Here is a 21682-nt window from a genome sequence, read left to right as displayed (position 1 = left end):
ACAGTTAATTACAAGCTATGGATACCGACTTATTCCAGAAGCTCTAATATAACCTTTCTTGACTGTGTTTTATAAAGTTATCATTGTAAGAACAAAAAAATCTGGAATACAGGTGTAAATGTTTAAAGGTAAGTTCTTCCCTCGCCATTCGTGAAAGGGTGGGGCTCGTTTGGGTAACCATCGCTAACCCTTTCGCAATTTTACGTGATCTGTCTCATAGAGCAGTGAGATTCATAACAAACGAATATTCACATTTGACTAGAGTAACACCTTTAGTAAAATCACTAAATTTAAACAGCCTTCAGGATAGAAGAATCAAAAGTAAAGTAGCAATTAAACATAAAACACTGAACCATAATCTTCAAATACAAAAACAAAATGTAATAAAATACTCTGAAAGACACAAAGATAAAGGCACATTCCATATGCTAGGACAAATTTGTACAAATGCTCCTTCTTCCCTAGTGCTATTAGAGCATGGAATGGGTTGCCCGAGCTAGCCAGGAAAACCAGTGACTTGGCAGAATTTAGGTCATTGACTTAATCATCTTCTTTTTGAAGTGACGTCTGCATTATATAATATAAGATTAAAATCTACAGATCATCTACAGCCTGTCTCTATTAACTTTGCCTCTTTGTTGTTTGCCTCGCTTTTCTCGTCCTGGTACTGTGACTTGAAAAAACTTGTTGTTTATTTATATATATAACCTTATCCCTTGGTAATACTGATTCTGTTGTTTTTTTTTTGGTTTTTTTTTTTTGTATTTGACGGTTCCAAGCGACTCGTCAATGTAGATCTCTCTATATATACGAGTCTTTTGCTAAGTGGGGAAATAGTGGACTTTTTGAAAAACGTCTGGGGCATTTCTAGATTTGTCTGAGAATGCCAACAGAAGTTTGGAGTAAATGGTGGTCAGATACTAGTTCTCATCATACTATAGATTTAGCTCTACTGCAAAGTATTGAACAAGATAATTAGATGTGGTTAGAAATTAGATAATTTGGCAACATGTGTATTTTTTTCTCCATTTTAAATTCCATCCCTAAATGTTTCAATCTTTAGGCAAGTGCTGGTTTGTTCAATCTGTTGACAGCTTCAATCACTCTCGGCCATTAAAATTCTATTAAGCATCCTGAGAAGACATTTTTGTGTTAGGTTTTTATTTCGATTCAAATCTGTTCTTTTATTTCAATCGCCATCTTTTTTATGCATTTGTCTTCACGTGTTCGAATACTCACACACACACTCTCTCTCTTAAACACATTTTCTCTCTCTCCCTCTCCCTCTCTCTCCCTCTCTCTCACGCTATTACTTTCACTATGTCACTTCTTCCCATCTATTTCACCTAGATCTTTATTGTTATTTTAATCTCTGTCTCTCTCTGTCTATCTGTCTCTCTCTCTCTGTCTCTCTCTGTCTATCTGTCTCTCTCTCTCTGTCTCTCTCTGTCTCTGTATTTGTTTTGTTTCTTTATTTCTCCACAGATTTGTATGCTTCCATTATCCCGCAGCCCAGGCCTCAAATATTGTATTCCATCTTTTGTTCCCAAGATTTCAACGTCTCGTTCAAACTGAAGCACGTCCTCACACGACATCCCCGTGGATCTGTGATTGAGTTTGTGTGTGTGTGTGTGAGAGAGAGAGAGAGAGAGATACATAACATCACATCTATAGGCAGACATTGCTGTCCAGTCAATTATCTTGTCATATATAATTATTTCTAGCATGTTGTCTTTCAGCATCGCCCTAACGGACTCTCTTTCTCCCTCTCTTCGTCTTTCTCTCCCTCTCTCTCCCTTTCTTGCTCTCTCTCTCCCTTTTTCTCTCTCTCCCTTTCTTGCTCTCTCTCCCTTTCTCTCTCTCTCCCTTTCTCTCTCTCTCTCTCTCCCTTTCTCGCTCTCTCTCTCCCTTTCTCTCTCACTCTCTCCCTTTCTCTCTCTCTCTCCCTTTCTCGCTCTCTCTCCCTTTCTCTCTCTCACTTTCTCTCTTTCTCTTTCTCCCTTTCTCTCTCTCTCTCTCTCCCTTTCTCTCTCTCTCTCCCTTTCTCTCTCTCTCCCTTTCTCTCTCTCTCTCCCTTTCTCGCTCTCTCTTTCTCTCTCCCTTTCTCTCTCTCTCCCTTTCTCTCTCACTCTCCCTTTCTCTCTCTCCCTTTCTCTCTCACTCTCTCTCCCTTTTTCTCTCTCTCTCTCCCTTTCTCTCTCTCTCTCTCCCTTTCTCTCTCTCCCTTTCTCTCTCTCTCTCTCTCCCTTTCTCTCTCTCTCCCTTTCTCTCTCTCCCTTTCTCTCTCTCTCTCCCTTTCTCTTTCTCTCTCTCCCTTTCTCTCTCACTCTCTCCGTCTTTCTCTCTCACTCTCTCCCTTTCTCTCTCTCTCCCTTTCTCTCAATGTTTCCTTCTTTCTCGTAATCTTTCTCACACGTTTTAGTGGCCCCCGAAAGTAGAATATGCGCTATTAGTTGTGTGTGGTCTGTCAGTCCGTCCGTCCGTCTCTTTTAGAGCTCAAAAACTAGAAAAATTATTGAAAATCAGAAATGTGTATATTTTAGACCTTTTCAAATTTCTGATGTAACAGCTATTTTTCTTTAATTTTTATGCAAGCAGGTTTTTTTTTACATATGACACACCATTTTTACAACTATTCTCTATTAATAGTAAAAAAAAAAACAACAGGAAAACTATAGTAATAATGGGATGTACTTTGACAATATATTTGCAACACATTTCTGCAAAGTTTTTTTTTCTAAAATAATGTCATAAACAAGATTACAAGATCAGAGGGGTTCCATCAAATTCACCAATGGACGAGAAATGTATTCAAGGCATATTCTTGTTTTGATCGTTTTAAGAAATGTTTAAAATTTGGCGTTATTTTTCACATAAAATCAAACAGTGCAACACGTCGTCTTTGATAAGACTCTTCTGGAATAAGTAGAGTAGCGTTAAATGATCAACTAAGATCAGCATGGAAACCTCCCGATACAGTGTCTGCGGCACCTAGTGCGGTAGCTCAGGGTGTCTCCCCTCCCCATAAACTTTCTTGAAATATGTTACAATAATGCTGATTCTTTTTATTTTTGTTGTTGTTGAACTGATACAGTGAGCTGATTACCTACTTTTGTTGATTTTTACTTTTTGTTGATTCCCCCCTGCAAAGTTTTAAAATGTACTAATGCTTTCATGGTTCGATTTGTATTAGTCTTAATCAATCTAGAGGAGGAATCCCAACATTATATTCTTCATAGTTTTTTCGCCATAGATAAAAAATATTTGATGGGCGAATGTTTACCTTGTTCCACTTCAACTTATATTTGGTATAATTTGTGTGACTTTCATTCAGTTTTTTTCTATAAATCTACCTTATGACCATCTTCTTGATTCATATTTTTTTTAAGTTACTATCAGATACTATGAAATGTTTAGGTTATTATGTCTTTAAATTTTTTTTTCCTTTTTTAGTCACTCGATAACTGTATATAGAATCTCAATTTAATTTTGCCACAATATATCCTGTAAAATATTTTTCTTATTTAAAAAAATCACCCAAAAGGATTTCGCAATAATACGTCTGCTTTTATTCTACATTATAGATTAGTTTCCGGAAATATTTCATCTTTTCAAATAACCACATCATTTCCTGAATCGGGGCTACCCAGCCATCTTGTTTATTTCCTCGTTTAAATATTGAACCAAAACCTCGCTCCTAGTTTTTCTTTTTCGCCCTTCATTCTGCAGTTGAAACACAAGCTGTTTGGAGAGACATCTGAATAGCGTTTGTTCATGTCATATTCTCCAAGTGCTGTGACGTAAATACTAAAATATCCTCTTCGTGGAGTCTCTTTTTTTTTTTTTAATGAAACATTTTAAACACAATTTTAGTGGAACTTTTTAACTTTCTGTCTGTATCTTTAAAATCAGTGAAGCCTAAACTACCGCCCGTGAACCATATCCGACCTGTAACGCGGTTATATCCCACCCCTCGAATCTTTTGTCCAAGTGCCTCAGCCAAAGAGGCTCAGTTCCTTTGGATTTTGTTACAGTAATGCTGCCCGGGAGTGGTAAAATATGTAGGTCGCAGCTGGGGCTCCGTAGCCAACTGGAAGACAAGCCGTATAGCCTTAGTTGTTTGACTATTGCTTTTAATCAGGATAATAAACTGATTCTTTACATACGTGACTGTAATATTCGCACACTTACGTTCACTTCCGTTATCGAAGCACTTACACACACACACACACAGACTTACACACATGTACACCCTCTAAGCCTCCATCTGATGTTACATCTCAAAGTCGTCATCCATTGGTTGTATGAGCTTCCCAAAGAAAACATGGTCTGTCACGTGACTAGGAGATCAGTGGGTTCCATTCTTTGAAACATGTTGAGACGTTATAGTGAACAATATAACCCTTCTCTCTCTCTCTCTCTCTCTCTCTAACGTTCTCTCTCTCTCTCTAACGTTCTCTCTCCCTCTCTCTCTCTCTAACGTTCTCTCTCTCTCTCTCTCTAACGTTCTCTATCCCACTCTCTCTCTCTCTCTCTCTCTCTAACGTTCTCTCTCCCTCTCTCTCTCTCTCTCTAACGTTCTCTCTCTCTCTCTCTCTAACGTTCTCTCTCCTTCTGTCTCTCGTTTTCATGTATGTAAATCGTTTGACATGTTTCGGATGTTCCTTCAGAGTTGAAGATAGTTTACTTCCTAGTCCAAACCTCCCGCAGGACGACGGGGGATGGGAGCGGGCAGGGTTTGAACCCGGGACCATCGAGAAATCCGAACGATAGCCCAGCGTTCAAACCGCACGACCAGACATCCATCTCACTTTCTCTCTATATATCCTTCTCTAACTCTCTCTCTCTCTCTCTCTCTCTCTCTTTTTCTCATTCTCCAGTAATCTCACTGCTCTTTCTTTTTTCTCACTTTTCTCTCTCTCTCACACGCACACACACTTCTCTCTTTTCTCTCACACGTATTTTTCATCTCTCTCTGTCTCTCAATGTATCTCTTCTCTCACTCTCTCTCTCTCTCTCTCTCACACACACACACACACACCAGAGCCGGACTTAGGCATAGGCAAACTATACGCAGATTGGTGGGGGCCTCGCAATGGGCTTTTTTTTTAAAGAGACAAAATAGTGAAACTTGTGTCCAATGTTATTTCTGAAGTCACTAGGTTATTAATAAATTGCGTAATTTTATTTTCTCGCTGTTATTTTTTTATTTTTCTATTTCATTTTGGGGCTTCCAAATTCACTTCGCCTAGAACCTCCAATTATCTTAGGCCGGCCATGCTCATACACAAACACACACACTTTCTCTTCCTTGGGGTAAGTGGTGATGCTTCTAACATGTTTGCAGGTCACTGGATTACTTAGAGTGATGTCAATAAGCCAAGTGCTTTACTAGCTATATGTTTCAAGCTGGATTTAACTCTAGAGGACAGCATTACTTCATAGCTACATGTTTCCAACCTAACTGTTTTCCAGAGGACAGCAACATTTCATAGATACATGTTTCCAACCTAACTGTAAAGAAAAACAATATTTCATAGCTACATGTTTCCAACCTAACTGAACTCTAGGGGGCAGCAATACTTCATAGCTACATGTTTCCAACCTAACTGAACTCTAGGGGGCAGCAATATTTCATAGCTACATGTTTCCAACCTAACTGAACTCTAGAGGACAGCAATACTTCATAGCTACATGTTTCCAACCTAACTGAACTCTAGAGGACAGCAATACTTCATAGCTACATGTTTCCAACCTAACTGAACTCTAGGGGGCAGCAATACTTCATAGCTACATGTTTCCAACCTAACTAAACTCTAGAGGACAGCAATACTTCATAGCTATATGTTTCCAACCTAACTGAACTCTAGAGGACAGCAATACTTCATAGTTATATGTTTCCAACCTAACTGAACTCTAGAGGACAGCAATACTTCATAGATACATGTTTCCAACCTAACTGTAAAGGACAGCAATACTTCATAGCTACATGTTTCAAACCTAACTGAACTCTAAAGCTCTGTAATACTTCACATCTAATCTCCTACAGAGATAACTCCCGCATGCCTTCTTCTCCGATATTCATGAGTAAGTCCAGCAGTTACTTGCCCCTGATACAACCCTGTCTCTTGTCTAGCGGTGATTCACAACTTACTATTTGTACTGCCTCCCCACATCCCCACACCCCCAGAGTAAGAAAACGATGGCTCCTATCTGGCCCACGTCTGACCTCTCCTTTTGAAAACTACTCCTGTTGGTATCTTTCTACGTTTGTACGTGCGTCCGTGTACGTCAATGACCACTTTCAACAACTTTTTGGTTTTGCTTTAGTTTTTTTTTTTTCAAGTTTTGCATTAGTGTAAAGAAGTCTTATTCTCTCCCTTAGTGGGTTTTTTTTCCTCGTCCCTTTTTTATTTTAATTGTTGGTGAAGAAATTCGTTAATATTTAATTTCAATTACCGTTTCCTAGGAGACGGGAAATTTTTTTTCTAGGACAGAGACAGTAGAGAAAGACGCACGTTGAAGAAAATTGTGGACCTGGGATTTACGTTAGTGGTTGGAGGGAGTGGGGTTTCAAAACAGAAAATTGTTTTCCGCTGTTTCTGTCTGAGTGTAAAGGAGACAAAAAAAAAAAGAGGATCACGACTTAGTGAATGTTGAGCTGTGAGCGCTAGCTGGAGACTTTGCAGAGTGAAAGTTGAGCTGTGAGCGCTAGCTGGAGACTTTGCAGAGTGAAAGTTGAGCTGTGAGCGCTAGCTGGAGACTTTGCAGAGTGAAAGTTGAGCTGTGAGCGCTAGCTGGAGACTTTACAGAGTGAAAGTTGAGCTGTGAGCGCTAGCTGGAGACTTTGCAGCTTTTCAGGAGCTTTCATTTGGCGACTGAGTTTTGGGGGATTTTTTTTCTCAGTATTGTATGTATGGCGGAAGACCGGGGTGAGGGGAGATAAGTAAATGGGAATATATCAGTTACTATGTGTACGAAGTACCAGCTTTTAGTAAGTTTTTAAGTGTGTGTGTGTGTAAAGGTGGAACTTTCTACAAGTGTGTTTGTCCTGCTCTTTAAAAAATATTTTAATTGAAAACTTATAATTATAAATATGCTAATTGAAGTGAGCGAAAAAATTGTATCGATTACCAGTATATTAGAGATCTTCAAGATAATTGTCATCTTCACCAACGAGGAGGGTATTTCCGGATAGCTGGAGATCACTTACAAAGGCCATGGGTTACACAATTAAGATCAAAAGAAAATCCGCTGCCGAGGACAGACGTAGACACGAAAAGAAAATCTAAATCGACCACCGCGGGCAATGGTCATGCCTGCGCTGGATGTGGCAAAATTTGTAGGTCACAGCTGGGGCAGCGTATCCACGGGAATTTCTGCATTCATCATTAATCTTCGGACTCGAAGACAAGCTTATTATTATCGTAAGAACTCCCCGATATTAATTGGAAAATTTATTGGCGGTAGGTGCCCACAAACAAACGGGTATGATGTCGGAATAACCATAAATAGACATGAAGCCCGAACAAGAGGCGTAAGCCAAAAAAAGAGGCGTAAGCCAAAAAAAAAAAGTTATCGTAAGAACTGCTTTACTTTCTTTATTTTCTTTAAGCAATGACACACACACACAAAGAATTACTCAAGATCTGCGCTTTTTTTAATATAAGACTAGCTTATTTCAAGTACCCGGCATTTTCCAATACACAATTTCACACACAAAAATAATTAGTTTTATGAATAAGACAAAGTTTACATTGTAAAAGTATATTTTAAGAAAAGAAACCATAGTGAGCCAAAGATACAAGCTAAATATAAAAAGAATATTCTTTAAGAAATAAAATCGCTCAAGAATGTAGAATTTTGTTTTCTTAGGAACAATAAAAAAAATAATTTAATTTGAGCCTCGTGCGAGAATTGGTGTGGGAGAAATAACACGTGCAACTATATAAAGGGACAAAACCCGACATGTTTGGCGACATCTGTGAAAATTGGTATCAAACAAAATAATTAATAACCAGTAATTAATTGACTAATTCTTATTATTTTTTTTATTAATTCATGTATTGTCTACGCCAATAAGTGTGTACAGTTTCAACTTGATCCGAGAATGGGTATGGGAGAAAAGACCTATACAAACTTTTTACTAGACTGACAGAAAGACAGACAGACAGAGTGAGTTAACAAAAGCCTTGTTAAAAAAAAAAAGGTTATCGTCTTCTATAGACCATTGTTGCCATGGAGTTCAGTGAACCGTAAGACGCTGGGATTTTTCTTTTTCAAGATGGGGTTCTGAAGACACTTTTTTCTTCTACTCCTAATTGTCAGGGAGTCTGTTATTTTTTAAAGTCAGAATTATTATTATTATTATTATTATTATTATTATTATTATTATTATTATTATTATTATAAATTTGTTGAATTAGTATTGATCCGCACAACGCTAGTTTCGGTTGTTTAATATTGACAATGGACCTCATTCACCAATCGTAAACAAACAACATTTTGCCACGTGGTTCTCTATCCCTTCTATACAAATTACGATCTAATTTTAATACGTAGTGGCTGTCACGTGACAGTTTTTTTTCGTTGTTTTATCAATATGATCACGTGACTAAATATTGTTTGTTTACGATTGGTGAATGAGGTCCATTATCGCGACGGATTCGTATTTTGTGATTTCTGGGTATAAAGTTGATGTGACTATAGGTCTAAGGGTATTGCTTTACTCTAAATACCTACACGATTAGTCTTTGTAAGTAATGAAGTGGCGAGTGTGATTATCTTTTTGGTGTTTTAATTGGGTGTTTTAACCCAGTTTTAAGTTTTCAATTATGTTGAATTCGCTCAGTGTGACACTTCTTCATAGGACTTTATTTGGACTATAAAAGAAACACGCACAAATGACAATTTGTTATTGGAAGTTATAATTTTTTAAAAGCTTAAGTAACTTAGTGAATTCTGTATGACTAGTTACAGACAGACTAACGTCATCAGTGAATTCTTACGGAAGTTACGACTGAAATAAATAGTATACTATGAGCAGAGACAAAAAGTCAAAGGTCAGCAAATTGTTAACAGTGGTGTCCAGCATGGGTTTTGTGGACCGGGTGAGGCATCTCAGGATAGAGAAGAAAAGTCCCACCATCCTCTGCCCGGAAAACTCTCCGGAAGAAGACGCCGAGGAAGCCGCGATCGCAGACGGATGCAGCAACGTTGCTGCCGAGGAACCGATGCATAGCCAGTATCAAGGAGAGGGAGCGCCCTCGCGGTGCTTGCATGGCGCTGTTGTCTCCAAACGTCGGGGAGGCTCTGAAGGTTCTAGCGATATTGCTTCATCGATGTCAGACGAGACTTCTCGACTTAGTCTGACTACCTCCTTGAGTATTAAAGAAGAGGTGAGGATAGAGACATCTTTTGAATTGCTATGAGTCAAACTCTTAAGTTAAAGTTAATTTTAAAGATCATTATTAACCCTTTCGCTTATTAAAACCTCGAGAATGAAATGTAGGAACAAAACCACAGTGGTCAAGAAGATATATTTTCAAGACTCCAACTTTATATCGTCGCTTATAATATCACGACCTATGCTGGTCCTAATCTTATATCATAAGAGAAACTAGAGCGAGCAGGGGGGACTGGGTGTCAATATTGGCCCGGGCATTTCTATACAATGCGTCCCACAAACTGTATGCCATTCGATAATGATAGGCATCCAACCATTTGTCCTCAAAAACATTGTGTAAAATTTAATAATGCATCCTAAGTATTTCGCAATATGAATAACTTTTTAGATTTTGAAACTATCTGATAAGATCTAAGTATAACACTTGGAATGGGGAATCTCTTCCTACCACATACATGTGCTTGACCTTCACGTTCAATGCATTCAAAGCTGGTTTGGTTTTTTGTTTGACTCGCTGTTAAATTCATCTATAATAAAGTTACAAATGAAATAAAATAACAAAGAAAAGCTAGATGGTCAACATCAAACACTACAGGCACAATTGTCTTCATTTCTGCTAAGGATAGCTTCTAATTGGGAAGAGTGAATACATTTTGTTACGCTAACGTAACAGCATACTAGAGACACCGTTTAAGGGACAGATGGGAGGAAAAGTAAGCACTATATATTGCAATTATTTATTAATAAATAACTATTTAAAAAAACTGTATGTAAGAAAATGTCCGTTACCGAGAATAGAACTCTGTACCTATGGTTGCACTAACCTACGTTCTACGCAAGTGTCACATAGCAACTAAGATAAGTGAAATTTTAGGTTATTTAAATGTACTTGGAATTTTTTTTTTTCAATTTAATTCTGCAATTTGTTAAATCAGTATTTTGTAAACATTGATTTAAAATGTTGAACTTTGTACGAATTAAAACATGTATCTTTATTTGTTTTAAAATAATAGTAAAAAGAAAGAGTAAGTATAATGATGCGTCTATATTTGACCTTTAAAATTCTAAATTTAGTATTACCATAATAAATAAAAAAATAAACGACATCCTTTCCAACCTTTGAAGGAATGACCTTTCGTTTTGTTTTTTTATTTCCGTAATACAACGACAATGAACTCTGTAAATGTTTTAATAAGAAAATGTTGCATTTTATTTAATAATAAATCTTTTTTCAACAGTAAATAGTTTTAATTGTATATAATTACTAAAATGGTTTTTTTTTAATTCATAATTTAAAAATTTTACAATAATAAAAGTATTAGTTGTATTTATTGTTATGAAATTTAAAATTCTAGTAATCAAGTGCATATCTATTGTAAACCAATAGTACCTTTAATATTTTATTTATATTAATAGAAAAAAAAAGAAACCTAATTGATTTCAAAATCAATTTTGAAAGTAATAATTATTTTGTTGGCAAGGACCATCCCATGACTTACAAAAAACGCAGTGCTTATTTAATTCACAGGAAATAAAAGACTGAAAAATTGCCCGAATGCCCATAATGTCAGCTAGCCCCTAAGAGAGAGAGAGTTTTGTGAAGAGATAGTATGAAATAAAGAATAATTTGGTAGGGCAATGTCGTTTTGAAAAGCGTTTCTCGTGACTCCATATTCAACACCTCTTTGGTGAGAATCACGCAGCATTACGACAGTAATCTATGACGTTAGACTTCGCTCCCTTGACTATAGTCATGTGATTAAAACAATAAAGTTAAGCTCTGGTCACCTGACCTGTTTACGTAATTGAATTTCCTAAATTCGGGTTTTCTTGTAATTTCCCCAGCTAAAGTCATTCAATCCTCCCAAGGCTCTCACTTTAACTCTTCATATGTTACAGAGACAAACTTGATCAACTTGTCTTATGGGACTCTTAACTTCAATAGCTCGGCCTGTTCGCTTGTTCCAATAACCTGGTAGTCCTGTATGTGCATTTTTCCCCTCTGTCCCCATCAAGATGTTTTGGTGACCACTATTCAATTAATATTAAACCGAAATCTTGTCGCCCAAAGTTGCTTTTGCTTCTTTCTCAAATTATATTAGTTTGTGCAAAGCTTTGATGTTGTCAGGGCCGGAACTACGCAATGCAAAATTTGCTGCCCAGGGGACTCGCCTTTAAAGGGCCATCACGAATAGAAAGTTATGTGTAATTTTTTTTTAAATATGCTTACTGTAGAGATGTATATCTAATCTGCGTCTGTATAATTTGTACTGTTCAGCAATAAGTTGCGTGTTTCTGTACGCGTCAGATTACCGGCGAGTTCGTGGCTACAGACATGCAGATAAATAACAACACTCCACAAATAGAGTGAACAACCAACAGACGTATGAAGGAGTAGAACTGTTTAATTCATAACGGGAGCAGTCTTGTCTCAGTCACTATCACGTACGATGCTACCTCTACGAAAGCCTGGCCTCAACTGTCTCTTAGCTACAGTCTCGCTTTGGATTAATGTCGTCACAATTATGCGTTCCCTATGTCACCTAAAGGTCGTCTCTACATTACTAAGAAGAAAGATTTTATTGAGTTTGCATTATAGTCTATTTCCTTCTTCAATACTAAGACATGCTATGAGATATACGTATCAATGGTATTTATTGCTTTGGTTATTAATGCATTCGTAAGACGTAAGTTATCTTATGCTGAAAAGGAACGTTTGTAATTGATATTAGAAAAGAAAGAGGGTGGTGGTCTTGACAAACATCCTGGCAAAGGTCTCAACCTTCTTAAATCCGACCCTAGTAGTTGTGCTTCGTGTGTAGTAAAAGTGATTAGCTCCAGTCAGCATCGTTTTGTTACATAACTTCAAAAGTGATTAGCTCCAGTCAGCATCGTTTTGTTACATAACTTCAAAAGTGATTAGCTCCAGTCAGCATCGTTTTGTTACATAACTTCAAAATTCGATTGCTGTCGAGAAATTCAGTGTTACAAGCTGTTTCTCTAGGAGTTCTCAAACTTTCCAGTGTGTCCATTGTGGCAAGACCATTCGTAATAGAGGGCCTCAATACTGACCTGAAGGTCGCAACCTGTGGTTAGTGGAGACCAATAGCTCGTTGCCGCGTCGTACAGACCTGTGACGTGGCAACAAGCTATTGGTCTACACAGCCCAAAGGTGCGACGCTGCAGGTCAGTGTTCTTGCCTTCTATGACGACTGGTCTCGACTGTTGACGTTAGGTGGTCTCACGCCTCGAATACGACGTCCTCTATTTAACTTGTCTCAGCAAAATATGTAGGTCACAGTTGGGTCTTCCTATCTAGCTATGACGCTTCATCTCCTCGGAGTTAAAGACACTTCTTTTTTTACAGCCAAAAGTGTAAGTGAAAAAAAAAAAGCTTTTTTTATCAAAATTTTACCAATTCTTCATCTGACAAGGTAAATATCTAGATATCCTAAGTAAAACAATAATTTCTTGCACATATTATCCTCTATTTCAACCCCCTACAGAGCCCCAAGTGCTACGAGGAAGTCGAACTGACAGACGAACAGAAAGACGAACTCAAACAAGCGTTTTCCATGTTCGAGAAGGCCGGCAAAGGCAAGATTCCAGCCAGGGATCTTGGGGAACTGCTCCGATGTCTAGGCTGGAACCCATCTGAACAGGACCTGGAAGAGGCGAGGCACGAGCTAGAACTCACCAGTAAGTTCCAATCAAACAAAAGATTGCTTCATCAAGCAGCTATAGAAAGACTTATGTTGACAAATAGTTTGTATTATGTAGTGCTAGAGGGACGGGTCAGTCTATGCTAAATGTTGTTTGAACACTGTGAAGATAGGGATTTTTATTCTGGGCTGTAGCCCTCGACTGTAAGACTAACTTAGCCATGAACTGTTGAACTCTGCTGTGGGCCTGATGATCAAGACCTAATATTTAACTGTAGGCAGGGCAGGCCTTAGGCGTAGACAAACTAGGCAGCCGCCTAGGGACACCAATTGGAGGGGGGGGGGCCTCGCAGTGACTAAAAAGATTTAGAGAACAAATATTGCAGAACTCGGATCAAATCTCAAATATAGCAGAACTCTATGACTCGTCTACAAGTCTAGCTCTGAGTCTCTACTGTGATTCAAGATGCTATACGGAGCGCTACGGGAATGGCACTATATAAAAATGTATTTTATTTGTAGATTTAGATAGAGATACAGGAAGGTTTTAATTCATTGCGTACTTTTATTTTCTTGTCTTTTTTTAAATTTCATTTGGGGACACAATTCACTTCGTCTGGGGCCTCCAATTAGCTGAGGCCGGCCCTGCTGTAGGTCTGAACTGTGGACCTAGACTGCAGGCATTGACTGAAGGTTTGGACTGAGCCCTAGACTGTGAGCCTGGACTGTATGCCTGGACTGTAGATCTGGAGCTCTTGAGCTCAACAAGTTCACATAAGGAGAAAAAAAAATGTTTTTAATCTAACTCTGGTTTCTCTCGACCTTCTTAATTCTACTATGACAGTGTTCAAAATGAATATTGGATTTCCTCTTTGAATATTCAACTAAAGTATCTTTTTTTTTCCTCTTGTTTTTAGCCAGAGGGACTATTTCTTTTGCTGAAATAGAGTCATACATTGCTCGACGCGGAGGCATCTACTACGGCAACAACGCGGAAGAAGACATCATGGTCGCTTTTCAGGTAAATGAGTTAAATATAAAACTAAGCATGTGACCAAAACATATTTATTCGGTGAAAAAACAATTTAAAAAGCATCACTTCATTGAATATTTAAGTACTTATCGACTGGGTCACTATGGTACAATAAATATATTTACAGATCTGTTTATTCTCTTTACAAAAGCTTATATCAATTCACTCTGTCTATCTAGTAAAAACTTTGTGCACTGTATTAGAAATAACAAGTGTACAAATATTTTACCAGACAAATGGATACCATATGCTTTGTTAAAATATAGAGCAGATTTATAACTTTTAGTAAGAAAATCTTCAATGGTTTGGACTAATTCAATAGGCTTTTGCTTATGATTTGCTTTAAAAGAAAATGAGTCCGTCAATAGAGACAGAGTGGGTTGATGTAAGCTTGGCTAAAACTAGATTACGGCCACAAATAATTTGTTTGCCAAGAGAAGATAAGCGAGTAGTAATATCGAACTTTGAACGATCAGTGAATGATCTGTTACACCTAATAGGGCTATGTATTTAGAGTCTTGGGGTTTCTTATATTTTGTTTATTATATTTTATTACTTCTGCTTACGAATGTGTCTCTCTTCAATAAAGAATCGATTGTGATAAGTTCTCCGAAATGAAATGTTTAGTTGTATCAATGAGACGAAATAATTCAGTCCCCTTGGCTGACTAAATATAGTTCGCACAGGTCACGACCTAGACATAGTTTTTTTTTTTTTTTTTTTTGTATAATAATTGTATTAGCTCAAATGTGTCCAAGGACAGCTTCAGATGTGTGGAAATCTATTACTGCACGTGCTTTGATGTAATAACTCGTGCCACGCGTACTGACCAAGCCACTTGACCATCAATAATTTGATTGGATGGACTCTTTGGCAAGTAAGTGACGTAAGACGGACAAGATGTCGGTCTGACACAGACGGTCCGATGTCCATCACGAATAGTCATTGATAGAGTTTCGCTGGAAATTCAGATTTTTTGTTAAAATTAGGACGTTTTGGCGCAGAGGACGTTTTGGAATGAAATGATTTTGTCACATTATTTATGTTCATTTTATTATTCCTTTAAAAAGAATGATACATATCAATGTTTTGTATGTGTGTCTGTATTCAAACGTAAATTTTATGTAAAGATCAATATATATATGTATGTATGTATGTATGTATGTATGTATGTATGTATGTATGTATGTATGTATGTATGTATGTATGTATGTATGTGTGTGTGTGTGTGTGTGTGTGTCCCCATTATTTTTTGTGTTTTAAGTTTGTTATTTAATTATAGTAAAATCACTCACATTTTAAAGATACCTGGCAGTCATCCAGATTTAACAGTATGCGTATTTAAAAGATTGAACTTATTAAGACTTTTATTCGAAAAGGGAGGGGGGAGAGTATTATGCTATGTATATTATAGTGCAGTGTTTCCCAAACTGTGATCCGCGGAACCCTAGTGTTCCGCGAGGCCTGACTACCTTTTCCGCGAGCTACTGAAATAATTAACTAGTAGGGCACCAGGTGAATTAATTTCTCAAAAAAAAAAAAGCAAAGTGTTTCTGTAAATACTTAGAATGTGCGAAGTGTTCCGCTAAATACTTAGAATGTGCGAAGTGTTCCGCTAAATACTTAGAATGTGCGAAGTGTTCCGCTAAATACTTAGAATGTGCGAAGTGTTCCGCTAAATACTTAGAATGTGCAAAGTGTCCCGCTAAATACTTAGAATGTGCAAAGTGTCCCGCTAAATACTTAGAGTGTGCGAAGTGTTCCGCTAAATACTTAGAATGTGCAAAGTGTCCCGCTAAATACTTAGAGTGTGCGAAGTGTTCCGCTAAATACTTAGAATGTGCAAAGTGTCCCGCTAAATACTTAGATTGTGCGAAGTGTTCCGTTAAGGAAAAAGTTGGGGAGACACTGTCCTAGTATAATATAGAGAAAAAAAAACAATGCAGATTTTGTTGAGGTCCTAAACATCGCAAAGAAGATTCTCGTTGCCTGTCATAATGTGGTACTGCTGCAGACCTGCCAAATCATCAGAAAATTCCTCAGTAGACACTGTTCAAGGGACTGCAATGAATTTGTCTTTCTCTAACGAGTATTGATCCAGGCAGTGCCATAGAAGAAGTACAGCGTGGCCAAGATAAAAGAGGCCAGGATTTTTATGTTGGGGTTGCCTCAAAGAGTCAAGTGCTCAGTAACAACACAGTAACAACATGTGTATAATTGAAGAGTTAAAAAAACGACCATTCGCAATACAAATGAGGAAATCGCACCAAAATGAACTGACAAATTTTTGTCTGAAACACGTTGAAACGTGCCAATGTGTATCTCGACGTTCATGGTGCACACTTTCAACAGCTCCTGGGAACTAGGACATGCTTAGTATGTTGTTATGAATATTTGTTTTTACTGTTTTTAAATAAAAATTTTAATACATTATAATTTACTTTTCTGTAAGCATGTTTAGGCCTAGTCCTGTAATAATATCAGGCCTCTTGAATCTTGGCCAACCTGTAATAGTTCATTTTTTTAATATAGTAATAACAATTATTTGTTCATATCATGATGTGAACAGAGACGATGTAAACTCAAGGCGCTACCAGAACATATCAGAGATATACACAATGAGTTAAAATGATAAACTAATCTAAAATAGATTTTAATGTTCTGCTTGAATGTTGTACTGTTTAGTTTGCCTGAGCTGACTTGGGAACGAGGACCAAACCTTTGGTCAGCAAATTGTAATATAGAACAGTCAAATAGTGCAGACAAATTATTTTTTTAAAGCAATATAAATATAAAATCATACGTCAAAAAAAAAAAAGCTACAATTAAGTGTAATTGTATCCATTAGTTTGGATCAGTCATGTAATTAACTTTGTAATAGATCTAGACTACAGTTATATAAAATCTGTGCCATTACAAATATTTTTACCAATTGTTTTTGCTTAGCTCAATTTCATGCTTTTTGCTCTCTCAAAGCGCTATGATCCTATCACTTGTTTCAATGCACTATGATCCTATCACTTGTCTCAATGCGCTATGATCCTATCACTTGTCTCAATGCACTATGATCCTATTACTTGTCTCAATGCGCTATGATCCTATCACTTGTCTCAATGCGCTATGATCCTATCACTTGTCTCAATGCGCTATAATCCTATCACTTGTCTCAACGCGCTATGATCCTATCACTTGTCTCAATGCACTATGATCCTATCACTTGTCTCAATGCGCTATAATCCTATCACTTGTCTCAACGCGCTATGATCTTATCACTTGTCTCAATGCACTATGATCCTATCACTTGTCTCAATGCACTATGATCCTATCACTTGTCTCAATGCGCTATAATCCTATCACTTGTCTCAACGCGCTATGATCCTATCACTTGTCTCAATGCACTATGATCCTATCACTTGTCTCAATGCGCTATAATCCTATCACTTGTCTCAATGCACTATGATCCTATCACTTGTCTCAATGCGCTATAATCCTATCACTTGTCTCAATGCGCTATGATCCTATCACTTGTCTCAATCAACGCGCTATGATCCTATCGCTTGTCTCGACCATTCGGAAAGTGAAGTTGGGGGAGGGGGGGAGAATGGGGTATCTGGGTTACTGTTTGAATTTTGTAAATGCATTTTATAAAATCAAAGTTGTACAAATTCGAACTCGAGGGTTCAAGCCTCCTCAGGCCAGTGCACTAACAACTGTGCCAGCGAAGTGCCTATGAACATAGAAGGTTGTAGAGTTATCTATTGTTATACAGTTCTGTGCACAAAGTATAAATGGGCGATCGATAAAAGTGATGAAGTGATTGATATAGTAATCGTAACTTAAACTAAATAAAAAGAAGTATGTTCTTAACTCTGTATAGACGTGGTGAAGATTTCTAATCTTTCGACAACAAAGAGTAGGCTAATAACGAGGTTATTGACCTACATCTAAGAAGTGACGGATGTGTACCAATTGTAAAACACTTTCCAGACTTGTAATTGTCTTTCAGGTGCTAGATAAAAGAGGCAGCGGGAGGATTCAAGTGTCGGACTTCCGTCACTTTATGACCACTATGGGAGAGAGGATGACTCAGGAGGAGGCCGAGGAGCTTATATCAAGGTCAACACAGGACGGCAAGGATTACATCGAATACAGAGGTCAGTGCATGTATTGAGGACTGTGCATGTTGCTTCATAGTATTATCATTAATAATATATATGAATTTTCCAATTACTATATTGCAGGCAATGTTTAGTCTACGTTACGATGGTTTGGAAATGTCTTTGTCCTTTTTTTTAAACGTAAATGATACTAGATCTAGTTATATCCATTCTTACTGTCTATTACCTCTACCAATTTGATTTAAATCTTCTGTTCCAACAATGTTAAAGTTAAATCATGTATTAATTGTATAACATTTATTCAAGTTATTAATATTTCATTTAGTCACTATATTAATGATATAAGTATATCTGCTGACTGCTCGTGTGATATGCTCCGTGGACTGTGGTCTCGAACCTTACCCGCCGCCATACCACGCCGTTTTTTGGAAGGTTTGAGCATGTAACAATCTTCAAATCTGAAGGAACATCTGAAATATTAAAACAAACAATTTAAATTACATAAAATTATTTTATTTACTTTTCTACATTAGTTACATTACATTACATTAGTTACATTACATTACATTAGTTACATTACATTAGTTACATTATACTACATTAGTTACATTACATTACATTAGCTTAGTCGTTTTACTAATGTCATTACATTATCGTTCCGACCCTAAACAACGCCCAGGTTTTCATCTCGCTTATCCAAAATAGGGCTCCACAGTCACATGAAAAAGTGTTCGAGATTATTCATAGTCGTTCTACGACTGAAGGAGGCCAACTTCACTGCATTATTGTTTTACATTAAGTCATTAAGTAATGTATTGTAATTGTATCTTATCAATCACTCTCATCATTGGCCTGCAACAATCGTACAATTATTGTTTCTTCTTTAAACCTGTTTTTTTTTAAAGCAGTTGTAACAATATCATTCCAGTTACTTTAAAGACCTTGTATTCAATATTTTCTTACAATAATTCACGTTTCAATGTCAAATTATCGGATTCCCTGAAGCTTACGTCATGTGTTACGTCATTATCTTCTGATATTTCTCTTCTGATCTCGTTTTAGATTTGGTTGACGCCGTACAACTTTTGCCTACATGACATCAAATTGTCTCCAATGTGTGACCAACATTAATTTTCTTTGAACAAGAGCAACAATTTACAGGATGATACAACTTCCTGTTTGTTTGTTTTTGACAAACTCTTGGCAGCTGCTGTTTGGTGAAAACCTTGTGACGTCATGCGAAACGGAATTCGTCCTCGAACTTGACAATGGCTACCAAACAAGGCACTTGAATGGCAAAGTGGATTATCTACTCTTTGTGTTTCTAATTAAAGAGCGCATTGAATCGTCTGCAAGTAAATAACTTCCGCCTCGATGAAATCCAAAACGATCTCATTTTATCTTCGCAAGAACAATGCAACAAGTTGTCTTGCAGTGAAGATTCTATTAGTTTTAATACTATTGCACATAAAAGTTATTTACCCTTATAAGAATTTTTTAATGGTTTTTTTTCTCTGGCGTTTGAATGAAATCCACAATAATTCAATTTTTTGGATGTAACGTACAGGTGTTACTGACACCACATTGTCTACAGACTAACACCACATTGTCCACACACTAACACCACATTGTCCACAGACTAACACCACAATGTCCACAGACTAACACCACATTGTCCACAGACTAACACCACATTGTCCACACACTAACACCACAATGTCCACAGACTAACACCACATTGTCCACACACTAACACCACATTGTCCACAGACTAACACCACATTGTCCACAGACTAACACCACATTGTCCACACACTAACACCACAATGTCCACACACTAACACCACATTGTCCACAGACTAACACCACATTGTCTATAGACTAACACCACATTGTCCACAGACTAACACCACATTGTCCACAGACTAACACCACATTGTCCACAGACTAACACCACAGTGTCCACAGACTAACACCACATTGTCCACAGACTAACACCACAGTGTCCACAGACTAACACCACAATGTCCACAAACGAGTCTCATTCCAAGTTCTATTGTCAAGCACTTCTGTTTTATTCCATATTTGAAAGTGTTATAGAGCAATGCACGCTTCACGTGTTTGTTTCAATCTAAATCATTTAGCACATTTTTTGGTGGTGTATATTCTTTTCTCCTTCATTCATTGAACGAACTGTTTTGCTATAGCGTTGACGAATTAAGTCGAAGGTGAAATAAATCCTAGTGTTAAACTGACTTGCAAATAGTCCAAAAACAAATCTGTTATATTTTCTTTATATCATCGATCGAAAAAAAAAGCTCTTTGGTGTAGTCTCTACCCAGAATAGGGAAATGTTGATAAACAGTACATTCTAAAATCATGTCGCTAGTTTAATGGAGTTCGTTAAATAACATAACACACGATTCTGTTTCTTTCAAATAATAAACGTTCGTTAAGAAATAAACTTCACCCACTGAAGAGTGGATCTCATGTTCTACATTCTAGAGCAATGAAATATAGCTCAGTGCATATACAATAGATCAGGGGGGAGGGGGGTTAGCTTATAAAAACTACTTGATCAATATTTATATCAGTGCGATAGGTTTAGTAAACATGCGAAATAGTGTGGATCTTCAGAATCAAGGGCCGGCTACTTTGAACACCCAAAAGTTACATCAGAGCCATATCTTCGTTTATAGATAGTTACGTAATGATGTAAAAGTAACGTCTGCAAATCAACCAAGTCAATAATGACTCAAAGGTAAACTCAGAATATTAATTCGATAATTTCTTCTTTTTTTTATTAGAGATTTTTATCTATGGCGGCAAAACTATAAATAGCAAGCGTTTCGGTGTATCCGGTATACAGAAAAACAGGAAGTGCTGATAAGTTTTGTTTGTTTGTTGATTTTTTTAAAAGAGTTTTAAGAATTACATCATCAAATGTGATAGCACTTCCGTTTGTGGCGTTTTTTTTATTTAGATGGCAATGTGAAAGTTGAATTTAGCGTCCTTGACATTGTATAGTTTATCGTGAAAATCTCCGATAAGGACAACAATAAGTTTTTAAGAGTTTAATGCATCCATCGAGAGTTCATTCTGATCTGCACTCTGTGACATTGTGAACTGATCAGATTCAGTGTTCAATTGCAGCCTTATCACTGCAGCACCATCAATGTTAATCGTAAACTTTTGTCAGTTCAATTCTGACTTTGTATATAAGGTATTTTTATGTGATTTTTTTTTTTAAATACATTTGTTTGTGGGTTTTAACAAACGAAATTCACTTTTGCCAAACTTCCATGATTTGTGATACATCGACTGGTTCGCATTTGTTTTTACTGTCGTTTGTGATAGAGTTGAGATAGAGTTGAGACTGTTAAGTGTGAGTGCTGAGTTCTAGGAAATTATTTGTATTAGAATGTGACTTTCAATAGAGCAAATAAATATTTTGAAAAATTAA

The 21682-nt window shown here is 37.1% G+C and overlaps 1 protein-coding gene across 1 annotated transcript in view; it reads left to right on the top strand.

Moving 5' to 3' along the window:
• The window catches only part of LOC106070663 (calmodulin-A-like), a 50938-nt gene extending 29256 nt beyond the window's left edge, over positions 1 to 21682 (top strand). The window contains exons 3-6 of the mRNA XM_056016465.1: positions 12913 to 13105; positions 13986 to 14089; positions 18108 to 18255; positions 19282 to 21682. Of these exons, the coding sequence (XP_055872440.1) occupies positions 12913 to 13105; positions 13986 to 14089; positions 18108 to 18255; positions 19282 to 19316 (480 nt within the window). The 3' untranslated portion in view covers positions 19317 to 21682. The remainder of the gene's footprint in view (positions 1 to 12912; positions 13106 to 13985; positions 14090 to 18107; positions 18256 to 19281) is intronic.

The sequence above is a fragment of the Biomphalaria glabrata genome, chromosome 17 (genome assembly GCF_947242115.1).
Source record: "Biomphalaria glabrata chromosome 17, xgBioGlab47.1, whole genome shotgun sequence".
Classification (NCBI taxonomy): domain Eukaryota; kingdom Metazoa; phylum Mollusca; class Gastropoda; family Planorbidae; genus Biomphalaria; species Biomphalaria glabrata.
This window is presented reverse-complemented; position numbering and strand designations above follow the sequence as displayed.